Raw genomic sequence first — 21,929 nt, 5'->3', positions numbered from 1 at the left:
ACTCAGAAGATGTACCAATATATGGCGACGAGTTGGGTCAAGGTTATGATGAAATCCTACTCTATTAAATGTTTTCCTATAAGGGAGATAGAGCGATTCCAATCATCTATGTGAGATAGAGCGATTCCAATCATCTATGCATTCAAGGCATCCCAGCTTAATGATTTGTCATTAAGGTAGTAGCTGCAGGATCCTTGAATGCGGAAGTTCATTCCCCAATCCACTCTATTGAATGTCAATGATGAGGGTGGATTGGAGGATGAACTTCCATGAGAGAAAAGGCTTAGGGTATATGATCTAGGGTAAAACATACAAAAGCAATCTCTATTTTCTCTACCAACAACCAAGGGCAAGCTCTCGTTAAATAAGCAAAAGGTTCCAACAGATATAAAATAGTCACATTTTTTACAGAGTTCAATATCATCGAGCAGGGTCGATATCATCGAGTGTATACTCTCAATAGCATCGACTGGCCACTCGATGACACGAACTCAACTGTCAAACGCTTTTGAAATCTTTTGCCAATTGGTCGAGGAAATCGATCGTGCGTCGATGTCATCGGATTTCGAACTCCGATTTCATCAACATGAGGTTCGATTCCTCGACATTTAAAAATGTAAGAGCACTTGCCTTTGAAATATTTCAGGTATATGATATGATCGAACATCACTCGATATCATCGGAATTTGAATATCGATGATATCGAGGGCAGTGTCGATTCATCAATAATTCCAAGGAATTTTCTTATAAGCTTGCTGGACAGTTTTTGTCCACTTTCGATGACATCGACCATGCCTCGATATGATCAATATTTGAATATCGATTTTATCAAGTGACCCTCAATCCAAGAAAAACAATCTGAAAAAACTTGTTGGATAGATATGTGTCCCAATCCGATATCATCGAAGGGCTTCCGATATCATCGAGATTTGAATTCTGAGGATATCGAGAAGCTCTTCGATATATCGAGGATTACATGATTTGCCTTAGTAGCATTTTGGACACAACAGACCTGATGTCGATTTTATCGAGTCTACTCGATGGACTCGAGTTTCGAATTTCGATGATATCGAACCATCTATTGATACATTGATAATTCCATCCAGAGATCTTTGTGGTTGCTAGACATCTTATGTCCTCATTTCAATAATGTCGAGTGAGCTTCGAGGACATCGATAACAAGGTTCGATTTCATCGATCCATGTATCGATAAATCGACAAAGGGTAGAAAACTTAAAGATTTTTCCTGAAGTTTGGAAAAGTTTTCTAACCACAAAACCTTAGGGTGTTCTATTCAATTTTAAGGGATTTAAGTACCTAGTGTTTTGGGACATGAGATGTGAGGCTAAGATTTAACTGTGACGAGTTCGGGCACACATCCAGTTGAGGCAGACGCTTGATCATTCTTCCTATGGGGCTCCTCTGTCTGGCTGACTCAATGATCACACTAATTGACAAACCAGGGCACTTTCATATTCCAGTGTGTGGAAGCAGGCAAGCGAGTTTTGGTTGGATCTAGATCCCTTAAGAAGGCCCTCAAATCATTTGTGAGCAACAAGGAACCGGTAAGCCTTGCATCGAGTCCTCCTTTCTCTACTGGGGAGAGAGCGGAGGGTGTAAGGCAGGGGAAAAGGGGCAAATTTATTCCTAGATGAAGATATTATCATGGAATGTCAAGGGAGTGGGGTCCAAGCACAAGAGAAGGTTAATAAAAGATGTTTGTGGGAGAAGCAAAGAAAAGGTGATCTGCTTTCAGGAAACGTTCAATTGAAGGTCCAAATTTTCATAAACAAGCTTTTGGGCACTCTGTGGAAGATTAAGGCCATCAATTGGGTTGCTCTCAATGCAATGGGCAAATCAGGGGGAGGGGTGGTGGCATGGAATATGTTAGCCTGGTCCAAGATGGATTGCTGGAGAGGTGCATTCTCCATTTCAGTGATTTTAAAAGAGGTTTCATCAAGATTTTGTTGGCTTCTCACGTCCGTTTATAGTCCGAATTTGGAAGCTAGAAGAAGCGAGTTCTAAGAGGAGTTAAATGCAAGCAAATTAAAATTCAGTGGTTCGTGGTGTATCGGGGGTGACTTTAACATCACTCGCTACTCCGAGGAGAGTTCGAATGGAGGTAGCGTCACTGCTGGTATGCATGCTTTTTCATATTGGATTGACCAGCACAAATTAATTGATCTACTGCTACAAGGTGGTAAATTTACCGGGTTGAATGGGCAATCAAATCCGATAATGTCAAGATTGGATAGATTTCTTATCTCGCAAGAATGGATCGAAAAGTTTCCTTTAGTTTTGTCGCGTGCCCTCCCAAAACCAACTTTTGATCACTATCTGGTGCTACTTGTAATAGACGAAGAACACTAGGGTCTAAAACCGTTCAAGTTTGAAACCTCTTGGCTAAAGATCGAGAGATTTTCCCAATTAATTAAGGATTGGTGGTCAGGTTTTGACGTCGAAGGGTATGCGGTTTTTAGGCTTTACTGCAAGCTAAAATTACTCAAAGATTAAAAAAAATCAAGACCTAGAAGAGGGTTGAACTCAGTAAGAGGGAGATGGAAATAGCTAGCATTCTTTCGGATCTTCAAGCCATCGACGGGAAAGCGGAGGAAGGCACCCTTTTGTTGGAAGATAAGGTTAAGAAATCGCAACTAACCCAAATTTATTCGGCCAAGGTTTTGGAAGATCAATTAAATAGCAACAAAGATCGCAGAACGTATGGATCAAAGAAGGAGATAAAAACACCAAATTTTTCCGTAGTGTGGCTCGTGCACGTGCAAGGGTCAACAAGATCAGTAGTATTATGGTTAATGGGATCTAGATCAAAGATAAAGATCACATTACTGACAAGGTTACTCAATTCTTCAATCATCTTCTCAAGGGTGAAGATTGGACTAGGCCGAGGTTGAATCTTCTGCAGTTTAAGAGCGTTTATTGGCTGACGAAGATAATGCCCTTGAGACACTCTTCTCTTCAGAAGAAGTGAAAAATGCGGTGAATTCCTTAGGAGGAGATAAAAGTCCCTGGTTCATACGGGTACCCAATGGTGTTTTACCAAAACTTTTGGGAGACAATTAAAGCAGATGTTATGAATTTCACAGTAGAATTTTTTGATAGAGGTCGACTCTCCAAAGATCTTGGTGCCTTCTTTATGGCTTTAATCCCGAAGGTTTCAGGCGCAGAAACTTTGAAGGACTTTAGGCCTATTAGCTTCATTGGTGGCATGCATAAAATTTTGGGTGAAGTTCTGTTATCTCATTTGTAGGTGGGTCTTAGGAAATATTATTTCTAAAAATCTAAGTGCTTTCATCTCCGATAGGCAAATTCTTCATAGCACTCTAATTGTTCACAAATCTTGGACTCAAGGAATAGATCGAGGTCAAAAGGCATTATTTGCAAGTTGGACCTAGAAAAGGCTTATGAACATGTAGATTGGGGCTACTTGGAGCATATGCTACAATGGCTTGGGTTCAGAGACAAATGGAGGAAGTGGAAAGGGAATGTGTGGGTTTGGCGCTAGTTTCAATATTGCTCAACGGATCTCCCAAAGATTTCCTTAGTAGCTCGAGAGGTCTTTCGCAAGGCAACCCACTATCTCCTTTCCTTTTTGTCATAGTTGGTGAAGCTTTGTCAAGGATGTTGAATAAAGGTCAAGAGGAATGTATAATTAGCATATTTAAGGTGGAAGGAATGGTAATCCCGATATCCCATATTCAATTTGCGGATGATACTCTTTTGTTTTGCAACGCCGATATGGTAAAAGTGGGTAATTTGAGAACTATTGTTTGGTGTTTTGAGGCAACTTCAGGTCTTAAGGTCAATATGTCAAAAAGTAAGATGTTCGGGGTGCATATAGAGGAAGAGGAGTTAAAGGTCAATATGTCAAAAAGTAAGATGTTCGGGGTGCATATAGAGGAAGAGGAGACCTTTGGGTGTGTGGCAGGTGTACTTCTGATCTCTTTTGTGGGCCTTCCTCCTTGTATAGGTAAGCCCCCAAAATATCCATGCGAATTGCGATAAGGTGATTGATAAGTTCAAGATGTACTTAACTAGATGGAAAAGCAGGTATCTCTCTCTTGGCGATCGCAACACTTTTACCAAGGCGACTCTTTCGAATCACCCACTTTACTTCATGTCAGCATTTAAATGTCCAGCTTTGGTTTTGACAAGGCTTGAGAAGTTGCGACGTGACTTCCTATGGCACAGGATGGAAGACAAAAAGAAATTTCACCACGTTGGTTAGAACGAGGTTTGCAAGCCTTTCCAAGACGGTGGGGCTGGCATAAAAGACCTCAAAAATATGAATTTGGCAAGGTGAGTGCCTTTGGAGGCTTGGGAAGGAGGACGAGGCGCTTTGGAATAAGATTATCAAAAGTATGGATGTTCGGAGGAAGGGTAATGGACTAGATACTCCATTTATAAATCGTCAGCCTCATGGAAAGGTGTGATATCCATAAAGTCGGCGTTTCTTGAAGGAGTCGGATTTTCTCTTGGAAACGGTGAGAGAATTCATTTTTGAGAAGAGGTTTGGGAGGGAGATGCTCCGTTGAAAGTTGACTTCCCTCGGATTTATCGCCTTCCTCCGAATCCATCCATTGTTGTTTCCGAGGGTTTCTCCTTAGTTGGGGGAGAGGTAGTTTGGGAACCACCTTGTAGAAGATACCTTCAGGATAAGGAGGTTGAGGAATTTGTGGCTCTCTTGAATCGTATTCATATTTGTCGCCGGGATCCTTCATCCTCGGATAGTATGCTTTGGAGACTTGACAAGTCAAGTGTTTTCTCGGTCCGGTCTTTCTATGCTTTTCTTAGCAAGGATCCTGCATCCGGAGAGGAGGCGCTGACAAAGCATGTTCAGCATTATCAGGTTCCCCCCAAGATTAAGGCATTTGGTTGGTTAGTGGGCAAAAAGAAGGTATTGACAGTGGATAACCTTCAAAAATCGAAAGAGAGTGACGATTATTCCGAATATTTGCCTTTGCTGCATGGGAAACAAGGAAACAGTGGACCACTTATATGTTCACTGTCATTTCGTTAATCTGATTTGGACAGATATTTTGTCTCAATTCAGAGTATTGTGGTCTTTTCCTTCAACAGCAGGCAATCTCTTAAAAGCTTGGCACGGAGTGAATTTGGGTAAACAAAGGACACTGATATGGAGAATGTCCTTACTCGCTGCATGGTGGTCCATGTGGGAAGAAAGAAATGGTAGATGCTTGCATAATGAGAGCAAGTTGGCAGAGGCTATTTCCCAAAGGGTGAGGCTGTTAATTATAGAGTGGGCCTCCACAATTGATAAACTTGAAGGGTTGTAATCTTCTTTTTCTTGCGATCAGCTGGGCCACTATCTCTGCGGCTTGGCTCGGTTTGTTTGTAATTTGTTTTTGGTTTTCTTTTTAATAAAATTCCAGTTATCTTTCAACAAAATGAAGAAAAAAGTACACATGAGCTAACTGATCGTAGAGGGACACAATTCAGTAGTCCAAAGGTACCATAAGTATATAAATGAAAGAGAAATGTGTACAGCTAGGGCCAAAAACAACAGAGGCAATTGATGATGTATGCAACTGATATAATTCAATTAGTAATACTTACAGCATACGGGAAGAATGAATACAAACAATAATAAGTACTTACCAGATGGGATATGCACAGACCCAGAAGCCAAGCTGGATGCAGCTGTTATTGCACTGAAAACGGAACAGCTCCAGTTCCATATACCAGTGTTGGCTAAAGCTGCTTGGGAACTCCTCATTCCATCAAAGCATTCAAAAAATTGATCAATGCTGCAAAAGAAAACAGTTCAATGCGTTGAACAGAAACCTTCTACAGGTTCAGGAGAAGTCATTGACGATATGAAGATTTGAAAAAATAGGCATTCTTTGATCACTTTCAAAAAAAGTCAAAGCTTTCTTTCCTTTCATAGGTGATGTAAATAGTGAACACCCTAAATTCCTCAAGGCCTGACCAATAAAATCAGCAGAAACCATACATGCCGGATATTGAAACTTCAATTTTCAAATCAGAATATGGCTTAATGGTATGTAGAAGCTTAATATTGGTGATAGTTCTAGAGAAAATTGGAGGCCGGCAGGGATAGGGAAACATTCAGGATAATCAAGGCAAGGTTTGGCATGCTATCACAGGCCCTGTCAGGGTCGAGATGAGGAGTTTGTGGCTCTGTTTGACTTTATGAAGATTTGGGCCCCAAAAGCCCAATTTGCAAGTCCTACGGCCCATCCAATGGGCCTCATATGTTGAGTTGTTCTTAGAGATTTTCAAGAGACACGGATCGTTTGTGTGATCCTAGCTTTGATTCTTTGAAGTCTTTATTTAATAAACGTTCTCAAGGGATACTTTCAAGGGATTTATGTCATAAATGGTTTTCTATTCTTAGATATTTGTGTCTTAGATGATCTTTAATAGGATACATTAATATCTTGGTGAATCTTTAATAAGATCTATTAATATCTTGGAAGATCGAAATATGATAGGAAATAGATAAATAGGGGAGAATAAAAGGAAATCAGAGATTTAAGACCACATATACATGATATTTCTAATTCTTACATTTCTAGTTCTTTTCTTAATTTAGAACGATTGAGTTATTATATATTTCTTTGTACATGCCTTACGGCAAGGAAAATTGGAATTAAAAAATAAAGTGTATGAGTTTTGGGAGAAAGCATCTCTTGCAGAGAGAACCTTATTAAAATCAACCTTTGAACCGTGTGGGGCATGCAAAAAAATCCATTCTTTTCCTCTTATTTTCTTTCCCATCCAGTCTGCATGTCTTTTAAAGTATCAAATGGGCCTAATCTACGGATGATTAACCCCAAAGATTGGCAAGATGGATGGAAGAGATTAGGGAAATGAAAGGGTATCTAATGGCTTCTTTCATGCATTCCGCTAGGGAAGGAAATGATATAGTTGATGGCTTGGCAAGGTAAGGATCCCATCTCCAATCTTTGTTGATTGGGAATTCCCTCCCTCTATTGTAATCTCTTCTATTTCTCTTCTAATAAATCCTCCCTTCCTTAAAGAAAGGGATATATTTCAAGGGTTTGAATCACAAGAGAGGCCAGCTCATGAACCTGTTGTGATCTACTATGGTACAAAGAAAGTAAGCCATAATACAACTACAATAGAAACTGCATGTATTTTTATTTCTTATTATGTGTTTAGGTGAGATTTGCTCAGGCAGATCAAAACCTGCACAAGAATAACCAGCAGGAGTTGGTCCCATAGAACTTCACTCCCTTGAGGGTTTTGGTAATTACAGAAACAGAGTTGATCCCAGGCGCATAGATTGATGAAGTAAAGCATAGAACAAGAAACGAACCTTGCAGAGTATTCTGTTTCTGCCTCAGCTCCATGGTTTTTGCTGATCAATAGTGGCACCCAGTTAGAGATCACATGTGGGCCTGGCAATGAAGCATCTACCGTTGTTTCCTGACTGAGAGAACATATGCCTGCTGTCAATTTCTCACTGCTTGATGTCACTGTTACATCAGAATCCAAGGTAAAAGAATGGTAGCAAGATGCAGAATTAAGGCAGACAGACTCCGTAGCTTGGTGATGCATATCACTTCTTCCATCAATACCCACATGCTTGAGATATTCCCATGAGAATATGATCCAATTTATGGTGCTGGGCTGAAGCCTTAATACCACAGGATTGATAGTAAGATCTGCATCCACCTTGCGAATGTCCAAAGAACCTTTTTTCCAAGGTATACTCAATTTCAGCATCCCTGAGAACCCACCAATTTCCCCGTTCAAAACTGGAGTTGTAGTACCTGAAGGTGAGCTTCCAGTATATCTATCACTGAAGGTTGTTCCCGAAGCACTTGAAATCGGTGACTGATTACCATCACAATTGGTTTGAAGAAGCTCAAGTATTGCTCCTTGGAACTTAACAAAGTTCGTTAATCTAGTCATCCCTAGAAAGTTGTCATCTCTTGAATCAGAAATTGTGCTAGAATCTTCAGACACACACGTTCCATATTCTGTTTCCGAAATACGGAGAACCAGAATTCGATGAGAATCCAATTGCTTATCATCCTTCTCCAAACAGGGATCAAAAGCAACAATCAGATTTTTAATTTTTACATTGAAGCTTGTTAGCAACCATTTAACCATCTTGGCAATTGTCTTGACTCCTTCGTGAACATCCAGAGAAATGGATCCATCACTGCCATGAAACGCTTCAGACTCTACCTTTTCTAAACTGCCCCTCACAGATTGTTTACCATCTTGACCCGAAATAAGTTTATCTGTGTCTGCTTGTAAATCGCTCCCTGCACAAGGAGCAAGAACAAGCTCAAGTTCGTCCACTTCAATCTGACAATTACTAACCTTCCAAGGAATTATAGCTAGTATGGAGCCAATGGATCCCTCTTTCACGGTGACTGGTGTCTCTCCTAACTGGAAAATAAAGAAATAGTTATAAGCTGTTTAGTTTCAGAAATTGTGGTTAAAAAGAAGCTAGAGAATATGCCACAAAATCTGTTGGAATATAATGACCTTAATTGTCAGTAGATAAACAATAATACTAGGTCCATTTGAAAACAGGAGATGAAAGATATAGAGCCATGCTTAAATAACAGAATTAGTCTCTCTTTAAGTTTCCAACTCAATCGAGTAAATGGATTTCCAGGAGAAGACAAACAGCATGGGAAACGGGGAGGAAAGGGGGAGGGGGACAAAAGAAAGACGGGTGGGGAATGGTTTTTTTCTAACAAACATAAAGTACATTATGAGGACAATGGATGCATCAAAGTTGTGGATGCGAGGATATTCCCTTAGAGAGAGAGAGAGAGAGAGAGAGAGACCCACTAGCACCTTCTTTGGCCAAGGTGTCGGCAAGGTAATGCAAGGGCATTTTCACACTGGGCTCGGAGTCGGGTTGCCTGTGGGATCCAAGGGCACACTCGGGGTGGGCAGCCTGTGTGAGGCGAGTGGCTTGTGTGAGGCGGGCCCCATCCATGTGAAGCGGGTGGCTCTTGTGAAGCAGAACCCATGTGAAATGGGGACCATGAAAAGGGTTTGGCCAAGGTCCTAACCCATGCGATGTGGGGCCTGGGCTAATGAGATAAAGGGATTAATTCACTATGCTCTATCAATTAGAGCTTTTAGAACAAGTGGTTAATTGTCCTGCATCAGAAGGTCTTCTCTACCAACATGGCCAGACAAATTGTTCTAACTCAAAAGCTCGAGCATTGATCTCGGCAAAAGCAAATGCCAATTCACCACAATTCGGAAAGATGATTATCACCCAGGTAATAACTTTAATACTTTATAGAGTCAACCTCAGGAGTGGACCCTCCATAAAATTCTTCAACTTCCACCATGCCACTTCAATTCTACTTCATTGAAATAAACCCATCTGGATTGTCATTCTATATATCATCCGATACCCTGATGGAGAAAGAAACAATTCACCGTCCAAAAAACAGTCACATGTAGGCCAGAAAGAAACAATTCACCGTCCAAAAAACAGTCACATGTAGGCCAGAACGTCTTGTGGTAGTTTAAGTCCCCAGGAGAGTCACACTCCGAAATTGGTATTTACAGCCATGATTCAATGGTCCAGAAACACCAGCCTCTAGTGTCAATTATATCATCATGGTTCAAAACAGAATCCACCTGGCTTTTGGGACGTGCTTGACGGGTGACAGAAGCTAACACTTTGTGGAGTTCTATGAAGAGCGCACCAAAAGATCTCTACTGCACGCATAGCACTTGTATATAATGATGATTATTATTGCTTCATTTTTGATGGGCCATGCTCAAAAATAGTAATAATAATAAAAACAAGGCCGTTAGATCATCGCCACCATCCAACTAAAGACCGGAAATTAATCAACAGTTCCCATCATCATACACTCGTGGACCACGCATCATGAAACTTCCACAAATTAGGGGACATAATATCATATCTCAAGACACGCATGTAGCTGCAATTCAGGCCAATCTAACTAATATCCAACTCTCATTCTTGTCTTCCTTATTTCAAATTCTACGTTCTGTCATACATGCATTCCTCTAATTCCAGAATAATCATTAAATTTTCGAAAAAAAAAAAAAAAAATCTCCCCTGGTGAAATTCGCTAAAATTCTCACAAAATCCCAAACACCAAGATAAACCATCCCAAACGGAGATTCGGATGAGGATGGCTGTAGATGCTGCGGAGCCTACCTTCTGGTTGAGATAATCGACGTTGAGGGCGAGGTCCGTGAGCTGGATGGTGCCGTTGCCAAGCTGGACGTCGAGCTGTTCAAGATCAATATCTCCGAGTATGAACTTCCCCAGCTTCTTCTTCAACAGGAATTTGCATACGCGCTTGATAGCCCACCTGGAGAACATCGCCTCCGCCGACCTGGCGATGTTCCACCGAAACATGGCCCCAGGGCCTGCAAAATCCCGAATTCTAGGATTAGGATTTGAAATCAGGGTTTGGAGATCGTTTCCGAACCAGGTTTCTAAGGTTTTTCGAAGCTCCCATCGAAGAAGGAAGGGATGGCAGAGAGGAAACAGATGACATGATTTGAGAAGCAGAAGGGAAAGGGAGGAGTTTGTTTCGCATACGCATCCAACCGGACTGTTTTGCGTGGGAGCTGCTAAAGTGCACTACACTCTCTCCTCGACTTAGCAACTGGGCCCACCTGTGATAGATCTGAACCGTTCATCAGCCGATCCCCGCTTTGAAGATTCTGTCACAAAATAGATTTAGATGTTAGCATCAGTTGGATGCAAAAGTGCATAACAATTCAACGGTTGGGTGAAATTGACCATTGGCCCACTTTTGTGCACGTTTGGCCCGCTGGTGACGAGATTGGACTCTTTTCTTCTAGATATGTTACTTGATATTACGTGGGAGAGCTTGATGAGCGGCTAGGATCTTTCACATGTGTGACTCTTTTACGTTTGTGGGGTGATTGCCAGAAATGTCTCCCACTTCTTCGTTAGCCGTTTCATTTACGTGGGAATGAAAAGATGGAAAGCGTGTCTCGCGCGGACACTGTAGAGAGTACTGTGCTATTGTACGGTGTTTTTGTTTTTGTCGCGCAATGTTTCACGGCTAAGATTTAAGCAATTTTTGCAGCGGACTGGTAGCTGGTGGAAAAGTCAAGTGTAGGCTCCATCATGGTGAATACGTTTCATCCATGCCGTCCATCCATTTTGAAAGCTTATTTTAGGCGATCAGCTCAAAAGTAAGGCAGATCCAACCTTCAAGTGTACAACATCGTAGGAAATAGTAGGTATTGAACACCTACCGTTGAAAACTTTCTTAGGCCCGGTTGAAGTTTTGTATAAAGTTGATATTTGTATTTTTCATCATCAATGTTGCGTGACTTTAAGTTTTCAGGGGCAAACATTCCTGTTGTTTTCCAATGATGTGGTCCACTTGAATTTTGTATGTACCCGCATATGAACTGTCAAAATAAATGAACCACAGGCAAAAAGCAAATACATCATGGTGCAGCATATAGAGTTTTTATAATAAGCTGAGGCACCGGCCTAAAAAACAAGCATGATTAGCTATCTTTTCGCGTCACGTGGCATGACTTGGGATTATACACCTTGTTGTCCTTTCTTCCATGCTGCCAATGATAAATAGCTCAGACTCCGAATTGCTAGTGATGTCATCTAATTAATGGCCTCTAAGTAATGGTAGCAGGCAAAATGCATGTTGTTGGAAAAGATTTAATCTAGCATATAATAGGAGACGAGGAAAAAATGACGAGACAATCAAATTCATGGAATTCAAAGTTTTACTTGAATAGTCAATTTTTGAAGACCGATTTGTTGTCCTTTGTCTAGTAATTTTATAAAATACAAATAAAAGAAATATGCAATTTGCCTTCATGATATAATGAATTCTCAATCTAAATTCCAATACAAAAAATTATACATTTAAGTATTAAACAAATATCTAGTTTTGATACCAATATACTTAATGTGCAGGAAAAACAAAGCAATAAGTTATATTCGAGAGTACTGTATAATTAATGGTTTATTTGGAAAATTAAGAGAATATATTTTTTACGGGTTATGGTATCTACGGTTTATAGTAACTGAGTTCTTCCTAAAGAGATACTTATGTGTTTTTTCAAGACATCTACAGCTATTTACAACAAACGATATTCTTTTATGAATGAATATGACCCTTTGTCCATTTATTTATGTACCTTTTTTTATAGAAAAACAGTTATCAAATGGTATAAAGCTATAGCCATGTGTTATAATCATCCTAAATATTATCCACATGAGTACCACGTGGCATAGGTGTCACTGTACAACCATGTCATAGCCACTCCCAATCAACACTAAGGTTAATAATACTCTAGGGGACACCTTAGTTCAATTCAAGTTGCACCATAAAGCACCCAAACAATTTTACAACACATGTCGCGCAGGCGGTGCGAAATTGTCCTTAATGAGAATTAAACCCTAGTTGAAGAAGCGAATATTCATTCTCTTACCAACTAGCTTTGCACTCTTTTTATGAAAAGTTATAATAATCAATATACTTATTTACTCAGTAAAAATATTTTAAAAAAAAACTTTGTTTTTATCGTAAAAATACAATCGAGGTTTGTTAGACGACATCCGAATCTATTGTAATGGATGCATTGGGGCAGTAGCCGCTGAAGGACATGAATTGCCTATGACAACCTTACGTAAGATCTTCATGCGATAGTTAGGTGAGAATTGTAGTGATGTTCAGGAGGAATCCATCGTGTCCATACAATTTTTTCCATCACATGCTAAGACAGGCAAAAAAATGAGATCGATCCAAAACTTTAAGTGGGTAGTATGACAAGAAAATGTGGGCAGGAAAATGTTTATCATTGAAACCTCCTCAAGGTCTATCGTGATGTTGCCATCTATATCGTTCATAAGGTCATTCTCACTTTCAGGAACTCAAGCACAAGAATATTAACCCGATCTAAAATTTCAATAGCCTAGTGAATGTTTCAACAATGGACACTCAATCCCCATTGTCTTCTTGTCGCATGGCCCACTTGAGTTTTGGATCCACCTCATATTTAGGCCTGCATCCTAACATGATTCGAAAAAAAAAAAAAAAAAACCTAATTGACAGGGCATAATTCTCACAAATGTCATAGTGGGGCCCATCGAGCACCCAGTCGCACAAAGTTACATCACCAGGTGGATCTGTTGATCTGATGATATGTAATGGAATTCATGGTAACCCTAACACGACGATATGTGAATTGCCGACCAACTCCCCACCACTAGATCCAATTGCATAAAACTAGGTGGGACCCACCATGACATTTGTGAGAAATCCACCCCATGCATCCACTTGGCTGGCTCATTTTAAGTAATAGGCCAAAAAATGAAGTAGATCTAAAACTCAAGTGGAGCACACTATAAAAAATAGTGGGGATTGAATGCTCACCATTAAAACATTTGTGGGGCAACATGAGTTTCGGACGAGATTAATATTTTTGTGTTTTTTATTCTTCCCAATGAGAATGACCTTATGAACGATTGGATGGCATATAAACAATATGGTGGACCCGTAAAGGTTTTAATGGTTGTCATTTCCCTCCTCACATTTTTTGTTGTGTGGCCCACTTTAGTTTTGGATTTGCTTATCTTTTCTTTCTTGCTTATGGCATAAAATGAGGCAAAATGGATGGATAAGTTGAATTTCTTACAAACATCATGTGGGCCCTACCTAGCTTCTGATTACCTTCAAGTGCTCGTTGGGGAGCTTATAATTGGAGGTAAATGAGAAATGTAATTAAAGGCAAATGAATATGTAGTAAATGGCTTATATAGTTGTGCTTTGATAAAAGTAAATGAAATACATATGGAATCTAAAAATATTTTGTTTAGATGAGAGTAAATAAGAGGAATTTGAATGCATTTAAAATTTTCAATTTATTCACTAATATATACGACATCCAAAATCAGCTTTAATATTCCAAACTTAGTGTATATGTGTGATATTTAATAGACTGACCGTAATAAGTTTGTTGAAATATATGCTCTAGCAAAAAATTAAGAAACATCAAGCATCAAGTAAGCTACAAATGTAGGGATCACAAATAAGCAATTTGCCAACTTTTTTAACTATCCATTTATATGCCCATCATTTGGATGGTTTAGATTATGCTCTTGGTATAATTTTAGTGTTGTAGCCTATCCATTGGATTGTTTTTAAGTATCATTGTTATAACAGGTGTGATAGACATGTGCATCGTGGCACCTTTGCTCACAAGTGCAGCTCTCTATTGGACCTCAAAAAGTCATTCCACCCTTGTTTACTTTTAAATCCTCTCTTACAAAGGGTTTCATTTATATGCACATTTACTCTCATTTCATCTACATGCATTTACTCCAATTCAGACACATCTCAATTACTATTTACATTAATTTACTCTCAATTACACCTGTTTACCTTCATTTACTATTGTTGGAATGACCCCAGCCCACCTCGGGAGGTAGAGTAAGCAGTGAGGCCCTCAACATCCTCAGCGATGTGGTGACATGGCAAGATTTGATTGATGGTCTATGCACTATTAAAGCTGGGCGGAGTACACGCTCAACTAAAAAAACTTTAAAAAGGCCCAAGCACAACTCTACATACCATTGAGGACGATGAAATCCTCACTGCTAATCAACATCTGTTAACCAAGTGATGTTGGAATGTGAGGGATTTAATTGGGCTTCTTGCTACTGTGAGAAGGGAAAGTTGTTGATCTTAACCCCATGGCATGCGGTCTAATCAAATCCCTCTATGTAGGTGGTGTTGGCTCCCGGGCAAATATGTGTATTGGGTACTACCCCACTGGGACCTAGCTAAATCTCAGTAGGTCATTTTAGAGCATTGCCCAAAAAGGAGGTAGATCAAAGGCTAAAGTGGACCGCACAATAAGAAGCACTAGTGACAAATGACACCTAATGATGAAACCTTTTTATGCCCAACGTGATGTTTATTTGCCATCTAGTCTATTCGTGGGGTCACATGTACTAAGTGAAGGGAAGACAACTATTAACATGATACAAAACATGTGGGTCCCAAGAAGTTTTCAATGGTAGGTGTTCGCTCCCTATTATTTCCTATAGCGTGGTCGGCATAAGCCTCCAATCTACCTCCTTTTGGGGCTCATACTCTAAAATGATTAGTACAAATGGATGGACAGCCTGAATAAAACACATACCTCATTGTAGGATCCATAGACCCCCTACCTGGATTGTCCGTCTCGAACCAGGTCCTGGTGGAAGCAGCGCGCACCAGGCAGTCCAGGCCCACATGGAATGATGAAGGCGGCTGCTTTACGAAGTGTTTAATACTGGAATGATGAAGGCGGCTGCTTTATAAAGTGTTTAATACTGGAATCCAAGTCTTCCTAGTCAATGGCCCACAACGCAACCACAGCACAAGGGTTAAGCATACGGTCCATACGCAATGAAAAAGATTAATAGTCAAATGAAAGTATCCTAAGACGAGTTTCATTATCAGACCCGATACGATAACTAAAGTCCTAAATATATCATACTACAGTACTTGGGGATGTAATGTATCAAACCTCCCCCCCGGGAGGATTTTGGGGTAAAGCAGTGGATTGGATTGGGAGGTACGGTACCTTACCATCTCCCACCAACATGCCACGTGTTCGAAATCAGTAACGTTAAAACTGTAGGCCCCACCAAGAAGATCACGTGGAACAAAAGGCATGCCATTCTACTTGTTATCGGGTAGACCACACCATTAGAGTCAAAATGAACGGTTTGAATTGAGATGCAGCTGTGGCAACGTGGGACCTACAGTTTTCATGGAACGTTGGCGGAAAAAAGATGGTACGGCACCAATATAAGTTGTAGTAGCGTTGCTTGTGCCGTATGATATATTTGTGATGGGTCCCAAGCTGGGCAGGAGCTCGATGCATGCCAGCTCCACAGATCTGTGATGAGATGGACCTTTGCTTCTTGAAGTTCCGTGGCTAAAATTGAATTGTGCACTGTTTGATTTGATGGATTGATTAGATTCTTCCATGATGCTATGATGTATAGATTTTATCTACACCATTAATCGGTTGTGTCATATTATTTTAAGGGTAGCAGATTGCATCCTACCCCTCGGGTAGGGCTCCATGGGCCCACCATGATGTATATGTTTCATACATCCATTTTAACATGTTATTTTAAGGCATGAGCCCGAAAAAGAAGCCAATCTAAGGTTCAAGTGTGTCACACAACAATAAGTTAGTGTGATAATGATGAAACCATTGAAACATTTTTGAGCCCACCGCGATGTTTATTTGTGATCTAATTTACTCACGAGGTCACAAACATGATTGAAGGGAAACACGAATATTAGCTTTATAAAAAAATATCATAGGCATTAAATTCCCACTGTTTTTTATAATGCGGTAAACTTGAGCTTTCTATTTACCTTCTCTTTAAGTATAGTTTATATATATATATATATATATATATATATATATATATATATATAAAATTATTTTAAACTATACTTAAAGAGAAGGTAAATAGAAAGCTCAAGTTTACCATATTATAAAAAACAGTGGGAATTTAATGCCTATGGTATTTTTTTATAAAACTATATATATATATAGACAGTGTAGTTAAAACATATGTATTACAGTAACTCCACATAGCTCCGGCCAACATTGAGTCCACCCTAGCAAGAGTAGGAAGCAATTGTGTCTGATTTTCAGTCTAAGCCCAAAAATGAAGCAGACGCAAGGCTTGAACTATACATTGGCAATTAAGCACAATCACTTGAAAACTTGGGATTACAAAAGTACCGAACCAGGTTGATATGTATAGTTTCTCGTAGTAAGCTTTAGGAAAGTTTAAACTGTAGGTGTTATTGTTAACCTTACTTCTGATGGTGTGGTCCACCTGTGCCTTGGATTTCCCTCGCTTTTAGGGGGAGCGGATTGGCTACTCCCACTTCCACCAACTCCGTGGCTGGTGGTCGGTGCTCTGTGAGCCCCACCATGATGTATGTGTTTCATCCATTTTTAAAGATAGGCTTGATCCCAAAAATGAGAAGAATATAAATCTCAGGTGGACCACACCACATGAAAACAATAGCAATTGGATATCAACCATTAAAATCCTCCTAAGGCCCACTATACTGTTTATTTGACATCCAATCTGTTGATTAGGTCATACAGTCCCAGATGAAGAGAAAAAACAAAGATCAGCTTGATCCAAAACTTTTATGGCCCCCAAAATGTTTTTAATGGTCGACCCTCATTCAACACTATTTCCTGTAATGTGGTCCACTTGAGATTTGGATATACCTCATTTTTGGACTCATAACGTAAAATGATCTATAAAAATAGATGGACAGCATGGATGAAACACAAACATCATGGTGGGGCCCACATAGCACCGACCACCAGCCATTGGCTGGTGTAGGCGGAGTAGCCAATCCGTTTCCCGCTTTTAGACCTATATCTGAAAACGACATGACAAATGGATGGACAGTGTGGCCACCCACACGCAAATAGTGGGGATTGAAAGCTTAGGCCCACTTAAGTTGTGGATCAGGCCAAAATGTGTGCTTTTTCTTGCATCCATATGGAAATAACCTAATGAATGAGTCAGGTAACATAAAACACCACGGTGGGCCTGCCTCAATAGCATTTCAATGGTAGGCGTTCAATTAATCCTCCCGTTTTCCTCTGATGTGTCCTACCTGAATTTTAGATGTGACTCGTTTTTGGAGTCACGTCCTTGTATAACAGGGAGAAACTGATGAACTGAGTGGATGTAACAATAGACATCTCCGCAAATACTACATCTTTTCTACTAGAGGTTCCGTGTAACAGGGTGTCTTACGCAGCCTGCGTCCATCGTGACATAGCTGGTTTGTCTGTAGTCAAGCAGAGGTCAACGAACGGTATCTGTTGCTCGGGAGCAGATCAGTTGTTCCCCAGGTAAGAAATTAGCGGGTGTTTCCCTGGCCGTGGGGTCAACTTTTCTTGTATGTTGTTTATCCATGCCGTCCATCAGTTTTTTCACCTCATCTTAGAGTAGGGTTCCGAAAATGAATCAGATCCAAATCTCATGCAGACCGGACAAAGGAAACGGTGGCCATTAAATGCCTACCGTTGAATATCTCCAGGGCCCACCGTCATGCTTATTTGTCACCCAACTTGTTGACAAATTCACACAGACCTAGATGAAGGGACCATGCGAATATAAGCTTGATCCAACTAGCTTGGTTAGCTCGCTCGACTTAACTCGAAAAAGCTATGAAGCCACGGTGGAGCTGAGCCGAGCAGATTTTTTGAGCTCTAGAATGAGTTTGAGGCGAGCTCGAGCTGGCCCCGGCTCAACTCGGATCAAACCAGTTCGATAATTCGGTTACTTTGATATTGATAGTGCTCACCAAGTGTTAATGAAATGACTCAACAAAGTGTGGCCGGTGGCAATGAAGGTATGTATATGAAACAAATACCATTTTTTTTCTTGATTTTTTTTGTTGCTTAGAAGGTGTTTGATAAAATACCTGTGAAACCACTGCTGCTGTTTTACATACAGTGAGATTTTGAAGGTGCAGTCCCTGTATTTGTGAAAATGTTGCACAAACAAACTCGGCTCGAACTGGCCTAAGCTGCTGACTAAACCGAGCCGAGCTGGCCAATCAGGCTCGAGGACTCAGCCAAGTCGAGTTCAAGCTAGGGTCAGCTAGTGGCCGAGTCGAGTTTGAGCTGGGGTCAGCTAGTGGCCGAGCCAAGTTCGAGTTGGGGTCAACTAATGGCCAAGCCGAGTCGAGCTGAGGCCAGCTCGACTCAATGTACACCCCTACTTTTGTGGCACCCAATAACTTTCTTATGGTGGGTTCACTTGGTATTTAAATCTGCTTCATTTTTTAGATTATATTATAAATTTTTAGGTTATATCATAAACTGAATTGCCAAAATGGATGGTGGGTATGCAATACATAGATCAAGGTGGACCCCACAGCGAGAGCAACACCCACTAACGTATTACCTGAGTAACGCCTAATAAGCTCCCGGTTTTTTTATACATGGTTTTTCTAGGGCAATGACGTCATGGTATAATGTGGTTTGAGCTTTAGCCTCCACTCCTGTGAGTGAGGGGTTGGTTTTTCTGCATTTGTTACTTCTAGTGGCTAACCTTAGGTTTGATAGAAACAAAGACTATGCTATCTGAAATTGCCCTCATCTTGATGTTAACCTCCCCTATCGTAACTCGAGTTCTTTTTTGCCTTTAGGATACTTTCTGCTTTCTTGAAAGACAAAAATACTCTCATGCCAACTGCTCATTCGTATGGTGGGCTCTTGTATTGGAAGGAAAAATGTCTTTTTAAAATGGAAAATTGTGCACCTACTGAACAATGAATGGGTCCACCCCCTTAGCTGATTTGAGCCGTTCATTTTAATCGGACGGTCGTGAATCACATAATGATGCTTTTTAGTTTTTGAAGAGAAGCTCTCTATAGCCCATAGTGGCATCAAAGTTGTGTGTTATTTCTGAATTGTTTCCTCCGATATAGTCCATTTATTATTATATTTTCCTTCAATTTTAAGCCAATGACACGAAATTAAAATTCATCTCAGGTGGACGGGTTAGATTTGCTTCACGACAAGCTAGTGGGCGTCACATAAGATGTGGGATGAGTTCTTATGGTGGGGCCCTTGTCGCAGGAAGGGCATTTGGCCGTTTCCTTCTTCTTCCTTTTTTTTTTCACGAGAGGGGACATTTGTCCATTAGGACTGTTATCACGTCTATAGGACCCACTACAACGAACTTCCAGTGTGCATTAGACATCATTCCCTTCATTCTAGCAAGCTTCTAGCTTCCTTTTTTTTTAAAGATCTTTAGCTACATTATTCGACATAAAAGCTATGATAATCACAAGTAGATTTATATTATGATAATAATAGCTTTTGTCTATTGTTTTTATTTTTTTAGTGGGCATCAATGATCGGAGTTTCTCAATGGGGGAGGGTGGGATGGTTCCTTTTATAATTATTCTTTTATGATTATTATTTCTTTTATAAATGGTGGGAGATTTTAAAATAGATATATTTTATGATAGAATAATGATGTAATAGATGAATTTTGAATTAAAAAATATTATAATGGATGAATGTGATGAATGTTGAAATTGATAAATGTTATAATAAACGACTGTCGTAGTGTATGAATGTTATGATGGAAGAATATTGTAGTGGAATAATGCTAAAATGAAACAATATTGTAATGAATGAATTTTGATATGAAAGAATGTTGTATTGAAATTGTCAATATTCAATATGGATCACCGATGCTCACTGCATATCACTAATATTCGTCGAGGATCCCAAATATTCACTGTGGATCACCGATAATCACCGTGGGTTACCGGTATTCACCTTGGATTACAAATATTTAATATAAGTTATTGATCCCATGAAAACGGCCATAACTCCCTCCTGACATATCTAATTGTGATGATCGTTTAATTATTGAAAAGATAATTTGATAAACTTTCAAGAGTCTTTGAAATAATATCATTTGGACATAATTTGATTACCTAAAAGTGGGCCCAATATTCATCATGACATGAATCACAAATATTCGTCAATCCCACAAAAATGATCATAACTTCCTCCTTACATGTTCGATTGGGGTGATATTGTACTCGTCGAATAAATAATTTGATGAACTTTTAAATAACTTTGGAAACATCTAATTTGTACACCATTTGATTGCCCAAAAAAGTGGTCCCAAAGTTCATATTGGAAAATTGTCATAACTCATTCGTTACACGTTTGATTCAGGCGATCATATATTTATTGGAAAGATAATTTAATGAACTTTGAAATTATCTCATTTATACATTATTTGAATGTATAAAAAGTGGGCCTAGTGTTCATAATGGCAAAGATAACAAGTATTCACTACAGGTCATTGATCCCACAAAAATAGTAAAAACTCCCTCGTTACATGTTCGATTCAAGTGATTTTATGTTTGTTAACAAGAGATAATTTAATGAACTTTCAAATGGATTTGGAATAATCTAATTTAGATATTACTTGATTATCTAAAAGTGGGCCCAAAGTTCATCATGGCGTGGATCACCGAGGGAGTTTTAAACTATACTTAAAGAGAAGGTAAATAGAACTCCCTCATAAAAGTGGGCCCAAAGTTCACTTAGTGTAGGTCATCAATCCCACATAAATGGTCATAACTCCCTCATTATACGTCTAAATGAGGTGATTCTAAATTCATTTGATATTTAATCATTTTATCTTCCTGGAGAGTACAAGACCACCTAAATTGGACATGTAATGAGGGAGTTATAACCATTTATGTGGGATTAGTGACTTGTGGTGAATATCTACAATCCTTTCCATTATGAACTTAAGGCCCTCTTTTATTAATCAAACGATGTTCAAATGAGATTATTCTAAAGCCATTTAAAATATTATCAAATTATATTTTCAATGAATACAAGATCACCTAAATTATACATGTAGCGAAGGAGTTAACTATAGGTTTCGTAGGATCAACGACCCATAGTGAATATCTGTGATCCTTGCCATGATAAACTTTAGACCTACTTTTGGGTAATCAAATGGTGTTCAAATGAGATGATTCCAATGACATTTGAAAGTTATATAATTATCTTTTCAACAAGTACAAGATCACATAAATCAGACATATAATGAGGGAGCTATGATGTTTTCATGGGATCAATGACCCATAGTGAATATATGTGATTCTTACCATTTTGAACTGTTGACCCACATTTGGGCAATCAAATGGTGTCGAAATAACACAGTTCCAAAGTCATTTTAAGTTCATCAAATTATCTTTCCAACGAGTACAATATCATCCTAATCGAATTATATTTCCAATGAATATAAGATCACCTAAATTATACATGTAGCG

The 21,929-nt window shown here is 39.5% G+C and overlaps 1 protein-coding gene across 2 annotated transcripts in view; it reads right to left on the bottom strand.

Moving 5' to 3' along the window:
* Positions 1 to 10,585, bottom strand: part of LOC131242470 (autophagy-related protein 2) — a 36,332-nt gene extending 25,747 nt beyond the window's left edge. Inside the window, exons 1-3 of one of the 2 annotated variants that reach the window (XR_009169643.1) lie at positions 10,202 to 10,585; positions 7,343 to 8,427; positions 5,638 to 5,786 (exon numbers count right to left, since the gene is read on the bottom strand). Coding sequence is in view for 1 of the 2 variants with exons in the window: in XM_058241121.1 (XP_058097104.1) it covers positions 5,638 to 5,786; positions 7,343 to 8,427; positions 10,202 to 10,405 (1,438 nt within the window). In the remaining variant the exon portion in view is untranslated. The remainder of the gene's footprint in view (positions 1 to 5,637; positions 5,787 to 7,342; positions 8,428 to 10,201) is intronic. The other variant, XM_058241121.1, reaches the window with a different exon arrangement.
* Positions 10,586 to 21,929: the final 11,344 nt, after the last annotated feature.

This window comes from Magnolia sinica, chromosome 4 (genome assembly GCF_029962835.1).
Source record: "Magnolia sinica isolate HGM2019 chromosome 4, MsV1, whole genome shotgun sequence".
NCBI classification, from domain to species: domain Eukaryota; kingdom Viridiplantae; phylum Streptophyta; class Magnoliopsida; order Magnoliales; family Magnoliaceae; genus Magnolia; species Magnolia sinica.
This window is presented reverse-complemented; position numbering and strand designations above follow the sequence as displayed.